This window comes from Muscardinus avellanarius (assembly GCF_963383645.1).
Source record: "Muscardinus avellanarius genome assembly, chromosome: 1".
In the NCBI taxonomy this organism is placed as follows: Eukaryota; Metazoa; Chordata; class Mammalia; order Rodentia; family Gliridae; genus Muscardinus; species Muscardinus avellanarius.
The window spans coordinates 237907904-237916527 of record NC_137786.1 but is presented as its reverse complement, the minus strand read 5'-3'; the positions used below and the strand labels follow the sequence as shown (position 1 = coordinate 237916527).

The 8624-nt window shown below is 66.0% G+C and overlaps 1 protein-coding gene across 1 annotated transcript; it reads right to left on the bottom strand.

Moving 5' to 3' along the window:
• Positions 1-492: 492 nt before the first annotated feature.
• On the bottom strand, positions 493-7727 carry TH (tyrosine hydroxylase; the record flags this gene model as incomplete). Its single annotated transcript, XM_080694780.1, has 13 exons — positions 493-652; positions 1496-1629; positions 1837-1932; positions 2129-2185; positions 2530-2599; positions 3074-3209; positions 3297-3442; positions 3778-3828; positions 4158-4225; positions 4371-4459; positions 4694-4868; positions 5792-6016; positions 7638-7727. 13 exons carry the CDS (start codon positions 7725-7727, stop codon positions 493-495), a joined length of 1497 nt encoding a protein of 498 aa, XP_080550906.1.
• Between the last annotated feature and the right edge of the window lie 897 nt (positions 7728-8624).

Sequence of the window (8624 nt, the reverse complement as noted above, 5' to 3'; positions counted from 1 at the left end):
CGCCCTGCCTCCCCTGGAGCCTGGCAGCTCAGCCAGCGCCCTCTTTACCCCTCCAGGGCTGCTGGGGAGCTGGGAGCTGGCAGAGGCCTCTGGGCAGGGGACCTCCTGCCTGGCCCATGTGCCCGCAGAATTTGAGCCGGGCCAAGGAGGAGGCAAGAGATGGGGGGGCCCAGAGCCCATCTGTGACAAACACCGAGGCAAGGCGGGCACCCAGAGGCCTTCTCTCCTTTATTGAGGCGATAAACAGGGGGGCGGACAGCAGCAGCAGGGCCAGGCCGCCCAGGGCCCGGAGCGCAGCACAGTAGCACAGGACCTCACAGGCACACACAGCAGCGTGGGGCTGAGAAGCGCGGGAGGGGCAGTGGGGCGCCCAGGCAGCGGGCTCCGGGTGTCCAGGACCCAGCCCCTCGCGTGGCCTGAGCTCTGGGACAGGCAGGAGCCCGGGGAGGTCAGGGCAGGGGCCAGGAGACCTCAGGACAAGCCTCCCGGGCCCTAGCTGATGGCGCTCAGCGCTTGAGCCAGCGTGTGGAGCTCATCCTGGACGCCCTCCAGGGAGCGGCGGATGGTGTGGGGACTGTCCAGCACGTCGATGGCCAGCGTGTAGGGGTCAAACTTCACAGAGAAGGGGCGCTGGATGCGGGAGGCATAGCTCCTGGGGAGAGAAGCCCACAGACCCTCAGGCACCTGCTCAGGAAGGAGGCTGGGGTCGCGGGGTCAGGGCAGAGCCTGGCGGGGTCACGTGGCCAGGGCCAGTCTGTGGTCTCTGGAGAGTAGGGAGCTGAGGTACCCGAGCTTCATGCACCTGGACGGATGGGGAGCCGCGGCCTCCTCCAGAGCCCAGGGCAAGAGCCCTCTTTCCAAGCAAATCCCAGAGGGGAATCCTCCTCCTCAGCCCGCCTCCTCCTCCAGGAAGCCGCCCCTGACTGTGAGCCCCTGAGCTCATGCGTGGGGTCCAACCCTCCTCTCCTCAATAGGTACAGCCCCTGGCCTCAGTTTCCCCAGGGCAGGACAAGAGCTTGGAAGTGAGATGGTGTGACGTTTGGTCTCTGCTCTCCTCTCCGGGACCCCAGTGGTCACTGCAGACCCAGCCTTGGCTACTGCCCCAGGTCCTCCTGCTCCGCACCGCCGCCCTCAGCTACCCCTGCACCTCGCGACCTGCCTGGACTGGCCCCCAGCTGCTGCGGCCAGGAGGCTGGGGAGGGTCCCAGGGTCCCACCCATCTCTACAAAGTTCAGGCTCTGCTAAGGCCCGGGAAGTGGGGCTCTACCTGAGCCTTGCAAGGCTGTACCTGGCTCACAGCAGCCCACCCCCGGGCCTCTCTCTCCGGCCTCGGGGGTCCTCCTGGAGAGGGTACACCTGAGGCGGGGGCATGGTTTGGGGGCTAGTTTCCCTCTGTGACATGGGCTCACAGCCCCACACTGCTCTCAGGTCTGGGCGACGACTGCCTTGCAGTTTGGCGCAGAGTGGGGGCTCTCACCGCCAGAAGCCCCCCTACCTGAGCTTGTCCTTAGCATCGGTGAAACTCTCAGACACAAAGTAGACCGACTGGTAGGTCTGATCTTGGTAGGGCTGCACGGCCGCGGCGTCGGGGTCAAAGGCGCGGATCTCAGGCTCCTCGGACAGGGAGTGCTGAGGAGACACAGCCGCTGTGGAGAGCCCAGGCAGCCCCAGCCCGAGGGCCTGGGCTCCCCCGCAGCCACAGCGGCTGCATGTGTGGACTCAACCCTGGATCCAGTCCTCCGGGGGCTGTGTGCGGGGGACTGGACAGAGACAAGCTTCCCAGGGCCCCCCCGTGCTCCGGGCCCCTCTGCTGGGCTGGGAAGGGGAGGGCCTCACCAGGAGCTCCCCATAGGAGGACAGCAGCCCTGCGCCATAAGCCTTCAGCTCTCCATTCTGCTTGCAGAGTCCAAACTCCACCGTGAACCAGTACAGCTGGGGGGGGGGCAGCGGCCAGGGTCAGAGCCAGCGGCCAGGGTCAGAGGAGACGACAGCTGCCGCCTAGCTCAGCAGCTCACTGCTGTGGCCAGGATGCCCCATGCAGGCTGGCAGGGATGAAGAGGGCTCTGGGCTGCCCTGGGGGGCCTCCACCTGCCCCCCCCCCCCCGGCACTGCAGAGGAAGAAACGCACCGTGGACAGCTTCTCAATTTCCTCATCAGAGGCCCCCAGAGATGCGAGGCCAATGTCCTATGGAGATAGAACAGGGGTTAGAGGTTGTGCTCGAGGTAGGGCACCCTACCGGTGGGTGTCAGCTGCCCCGCCAGGGGTCCCTCAAATATACACTGCCCGGATGCAGAGACCCAGCCTGGCCACCAGGGACCCAGGTTCTGCTGTTCCCAGATGGGCCAGCAGGTGGCAGCAGAGGCCATGGGCCGCTTCGGCCTGGGGCTCCCCGGGGCAGGGCCTCTGTCTCTCCCTATCTGTGCCGGCACCGTCCATCTCTAGGGCCCGGCCTGTCCACCCCGCCAACACCTGGACAAGCCTCGTAACTCACAGGCCTCCTGGCCCAGGCCTGAAGTCCCCAGACACACCTGGGAGAACTGGGCAAATGTCCGGTCAGCCAGCATGGGCACGTGTCCCAGAAGTTCATGGCAGCAGTCCCTGTGTGGAGGTAGGGAGAGGAAGCGGGGCTAGGGCTGGGCAGGCCGCCCACCGTCCTGCCTCTGTCCTCCACACGGGGACACCGAGGCCCAGCCTCTCTGCACCTCTGTTCACATTTGTGCATGAGTGAAACAGTATCCCTGGACCCTCTGCCTCTACTTGTGGGGGTGTCCTTGTGGCCCCAGCCCCTCTGTCTGTGTTCATGTGGTGTCCCCATGGTCGCAGCCCCTCTGTCTCCAATATGGGGGCGTCCCCGTGGCCCCAGCCCCTCTGTCTCCAATATGGGGGCATCCCCGTGGCCCCAGCCCCTCTGTCTCCAATATGGGGGCTTCCCCGTGGCCTCAGCCCCTCTGTCTCCAATATGGGGGCGGGCGTCCCTGTGGCCCCAGCCCGTGGCCCCAGCCCCTCTGCCTTTATACATGGGAACATCCCCGGGGCCCTGCACAGTGGGCTGGCCGCCGCTGGCACACTCACGGCTCGGGCGAGTGCATGGGCGAGGAGGCGTGGCGGATGTACTGTGTGCACTGGAACACCCGGAAGGCCAGACTGGCCAGGAAGTCCCTGGCCGACAGCAGGCCGGCCACGGGCCGCAGCTGGAAGCCCGTCCGCTCTGCAAGGGACCACGGGGTCAGGGCCTGGAGAGGCTGCGTGGGGCTAAGGCGCCCCGTCCCGCCCTCCCCTCAGGTCCCACCGGCACCCTTCAGGAAGCGGGACACGTCTTCCAGCTGGGGAATGCTGTCCTCCCGGTAGCCGCTGAAGTGCTCCAGCAACTCGAAGGCCTCCAGGTGCTCCCGGCAGGCGTGAGTGGCATACAGGCTCTTCAGCGTGGTGTAGACCTCTTTCCTATGGGCCGAGGGGCTCAGCGCCGGCCCTGCCATCCTCCTGAGGCCCCTCCCACTGGCACCACACAGCTCCCGAAGCCTCCTGCACCTGTGACTGAAGCCTTTCTGGCTCTTGGCGGGGGCTCGGGTGGCTCTGGGGGGTCCAGGGGACATGGAGCCGGAAGGACTTCCCAGGGGCTGCCTGGTATTCTGGGCCTCGGGAAGGCCCTCCTCCGCCTAGCCTCAGACTTTCCTGCTGCAGCCTGGCAGCGCCCCGGCCCATGGGGATTCTGAGCGTTCTCCCTGGCCTCCTCCCGCCCAGCCCTGCCACCTCAGCTGGCTGTCGCCAGGTCTCACCAGGTGGCGATCTCCTCTGCTGTGTACTCCACGCGGGGAATGGGCTCACCACTGTGGAGGGGTCAGCCTCAGTCAGGGTCCCCACCCAGAGGGCAGGAAGGACAGAGGAGGGAGGGAGCCCCTCCCAGCGTGGAGCAGCCAGAGGGTGTGGCCAGGTCTTGGGGTGGGGCGCGAGCAGGGCCTGCTCAGGTGCCCTGTGTGGCGGTATGCCCGTGCAGGCCGCTTAGCCCTCTGGGCCTGTTTCCTGGGCTGGGAGCTGAGGACAGTGCGCAGGCCCGCCTTGGGCTGCTGTACAGGGGGGTGGGAGGCCATGCGTGTGAGCCCTGCAGCAGCAGGCTGGACCCCCGTGGGCAGCCCGGGTGGCAGCGGAGGGCCCTTACTGCTTGTACTGGAAGGCTATTTGGGCGATCAGCTTCCTGCGCTGGCGATACACCTGGTCCGAGAAGCCCTGCGGCAGAGGCCAGGAGCCCAGGTCACGCTCTGGCCTCGCCCCTGAGCCGGGCAGCACGGGCCTGTCTGTGGTCAGCCGGGCTCACACCCACCCACTGGCAATGGGGAGACAGCCAGGGCAGGGGGCCTCAGGGCCGGCTCACCGGATGGTCCAGGTCCAGGTCGGGGTCAAACTTGGTGACCAGGTGGTGGCATTTGTCCAGCTCTGACACCTTCCTCGGGAACCAGGGGACTTTGCAGAGGTTGGAACAAGAGGTCCAGGGTGAGCCTGGGCCCGCGGGCAGGCCCAGGAGGTCCTGGGGAGGCAGGTGCTGCCCAGCTGTGACTGGCAAGCCCTGGAGGGGGCCCTGGGCTGGGAGGAGGGATGGACCCAGGAGGAAGGGAGCCAATACCACGGGGCCACCTTAGGGGCCCCCCTACAAGAGCCTCTGTCCCCCAACACTCAAGGGCAGGCAACGGGCCTCACCCTTGTGCTCCCCCACGCTGCGCACGTCATCAGACACCCGGCGCACAGAGCTCAGCAGAGCGGCCAGGTCCCCCCTGGGCACCTCAAAGCGCACAAAGTACTCCAGGTGAGGGTCCCCCACACGGGGCCTCTGGGCTGGCCGGGTCTCCAAGTGGTGGATTTTGGCTTCAAATGTCTTTGGGAGAAAGAGCAGGAAAAGACAGAGGCGAAGGAGAGAGAGATGGAGAAAGAGCGGGAAAGGGAGGGATGTTCAAAGATGAGAGGAGAGAGGAAGGCGGAGAGAAAGACAGGGAGAGAGGGGGAGAGATACAGAGACACAGAGGTGGAGAGGGGAGCAGGAGAGGCCGTGAGCTGGGACGGGGGAGCCGGCCTGCGCAGCACCCACCCTGCCCCTGGCCCTGCAGCCTCAGCACCCAGCCGGCCCCCCTTTCTTGTTGGGCTCTGGTGCCTGGCCAGGGCTTGCTGCGGCGAGCTGGGCTTTGTCTGATATGTCCACCCAGGGCTGGCACTGCTGGATCTTTGATCTTCCCTTTGGCCCCGTCCGTGTGTCCCCAGGCCGTGTCCAGCCAGCCCATCTGATGGACTGCTGGTGAAGATCCTGCCTCCCGGATGGCCACTCTGTGGCCACGGGCCATGCCCAGGATGATAGGTGGACCTGGGTCCACTGGGTATAAGACATGAGGGTCAACCCTTATGGGCGGCAGGGACACCCAGAGCACCACCACCTCCCCCTGCCCCGCAACAGGAGCCTTGGGTCACGCAGCCAGCTCCGGGGGCTCCCCAGGGGGCTGCCTCTAAGCCATTTCCATTTCCTCCGGGAGCCAGGTCAATGCCTGTCACCTCGGCGTGGCCGGCAGCAGCAGGTGCATGGCGAGCCCTGGGACCCCTGCGTCCCAGGCTGGCCCTCCACTTCACCCTGCCCTGCGCGTGTGGCTGGTGGGTATGGGTGTCGGGGTGGGTAGGCAGGTGCTCAGGACCCGCCCTCTGGTGGCCCTCAGCCTGGGCACCTGCTCTTCTGCCTAGACATGGGTCCTTCTCCACGGCCCTCACTGGGGAGCACACATCTGCCCAGGGCGTGCAGGGTGGCCGCACCCTCACCTCGAACACCTTCACGGCCCGGGACAGCGAGGAGGGCTTGGTGCCCCGCAGGGAGAAGAGCAGGTTCAGCACGGCCTTGCCGTCCTTTTCTTCAAAGGCCACGGCCTCCAGAGAGTCCCCGGGCTCCGAGGAGGCTGCCATGGCCGCCGCGGCTGCAGCTGCCGCCTCTCGGTCCTTGCGGGCATCTTCAATGAGGCTCTGCCGCCGTCCAATGAACCGCGGGGACTGTGGGGACAGGGCGCACCTGCGTCCGCTCCGTCCTGCAGCCCCTGCTGCCCCCGCCACCGTGAGAACCCTGCTCGGGCTGCTCCGGGGGCACACAGGCAGGAGACGAGACACACATTCAGGCCCTACTGTGCGCCGGCTGCAGCAGGAGCGGTCACTATCTCCCGATGGGGACGAATGGGCAGCTGGGCCGGGAAGGAGCTAGCAGCCGGGACAGGGAGGTGCCTGGCCCCCGACCCTGAAACGCTGACAGAGGCTGTACCCCGCCCCCGGGCCTGTCCCTAACTGCGTTAGTAATGGGAGGCCATGGCTCAGGAGGCACCGCTCCTGTCCCCCAGATGGGGGCAGCCCGGAGCCCCTGGTGTCTGCTGCTCAGGCAGGAGCCGCCCCAGTGAACGTCGTCTCCTTCAGTGTCCCCCGGCCTTCCTTAGCTGAGACCCTTCCCCACAGCCCACATCTGGGCACGGGAGGCTCTTGGCCTGACGCCCATCCACAATTTCCTCACCTTGGGACCTTCCCCATCAAAACACTGCCCCGTTCCATGCCCCTCTTTGCAGCCTCCACCCACCCGTCCCCTGGCTGCCGGTCCAAGGCCTGCTCTCCAAGCCCGCACACAGGTCACCTCTGTGTGGCCGGTGATGGTCGTCTGTCTCTTCTCATAGCCCCTAGGTCAGTGCGCCTGGCCCCAGGACCTGGAGCCTGCCAGGCCTGGACCAAGGAAGTAGCCGGGCTCATCACCTGGAGCTCAACTTCCATGGGGGTCCCGAGTCCCTCAGTAGAGACCCCTCCCTGGGCTTCAGAGGTCCTGGGAGGTGGAGGGAGGGCAGGAGCCCCTCTGGAGCCCCCTCCCAACCTGGGGATGGGTCTTGTGGATACAGCCAGGGCCACAGCGCCAGCTCAGGGCGGGTGGGGGGACCTGTCAGGTTGGGAAGGTCCTGGGCCTCCCGGGGAGGGGGCATCTGATGAGAACTGGGGACAGTTGCCTGTGAAGTGCCTGGAAATTCAATTTCTGTGACTATATTTTCATTAAAGCCTGTAAACCAAGCTATGTTAACACACTGGGGAGCTGAGTGTGCTGGGCCGTGGACCACACCGACGACCCCTTTCATGGACTGAGAAGCCCCCAGCTGTCTACCCTGGTGGAGGGGCGTGCACAGCGTCCTGCCCCACACCCATTACTTGGGGGCCCCATGAGGAATACAGATACCTGGCCGAGAGGGGAGGGACAGATCAAGGTTTCTCTGGAGCAGCAGGACCCAGCCCGCACCCGCTTCCCTGGATCCCACCTGGAGCTGTTGCCGGCGCTGGGATGCGCCGGCCATGGATTTGCTGACCAGGGCAGTGGCACACCCCAGGGCCCTTTGGCTGTTCACGACCACAGCAGTCATTGTCCCGGGATCCCTCCTAAGACCCCCAGGGTAAATTTTCATCCTCACTCACAAAACAGGACACCGGGCAGCCCAGATGAACCCAGAGACCCTGGCACTGTCTCTCATGCAGACCCAGTAGATGCAGGTTCAGGTATGGGGATGCCGCCAGGGCCGGGACCCTCACAACCCCAGCATCCCACAGATGCGGAGGCTGTAGGGGATGCCCTGGGCATCCGGTGTGCCCCGCTTACCATGATAGCCTCCGCCTGCTTGGCGTCTAGCTCGGAGACGGCCCTTCGGAAGCCCTTGGGCTGTGGCGTGGCAGCGTTGGGGGTGGGCATGATGCCGCGCGGTGGTCCGGGGCTCCGTCTCCACAGCCCTGGCTGGGCGGCCTCTTAAAGGCTGAGCTGACGTCAAAGCCCCTCTGGGTCCCCCACCTCCCTCTCCCTCTCCCTCTCCCTGCTGCTGCGCCTGAGGGAGGCGGGGTGGGCGCGGAGCGAGGGAGACGGGAGAAAGGGCTCTGTCCCATTACATCTAATTACGTCCACGTAGCAGGCACCTGCCTCTGAATCATCTCTGGCCGAGGCACGCGGCTGGCTGGCTTGTGCCCTGTGGGCCAGGGGACAACGGGGCGTCCACACCCCAGGGGTGTGCAGGGCAATCGTCCGGGACACCACACACACGTTCCAGGAACCCCGCACCCTGGGGCAGGCAGGCCCAGGAACCCCAACGGGGAAGTAGCCCAGCCAGCCTGCTGGGTTTCCCAGCAAGTCTCCCCTCTGGGTCTGGTCATGTTGCCATCAGACCACCAGGGGGCACCTGTCTGCTACCCCAGCCCACCCATCCAGGCTGACTCACGTTGGATCCTAGGCATGCCCAGTAGGGTGTAGAATGTTCCAGAAGGGCCCAGCCCTCCAGGTGTCTCTACGGGGAGGGTCCCATTTGTTTCCCTAAGGGCCCATTTCCCCCAGATTGTGGCCCGGCGTGTGTGGGAGATGGTGTCCATCCACCCTGCGCACCACAGCCCACCTCTAGCTCCTCCCTGGGGAACATACCCTCTTGGCACTGAGGGTCCCAGCGCCCCTCCCCGCCCCTCAGACAGCTTCCCTTGCATCACCCCCTCTTTAGCCGGCCCGGGGGGCTATGTACTCAGATGGCCAGTCCCCCAGAGCGTCTTCAAAGGCAGCCATGCCTCCCAGCCCCGGCCCAGGGCTTCGTTCTGGCGCCCAGTGAGGGCC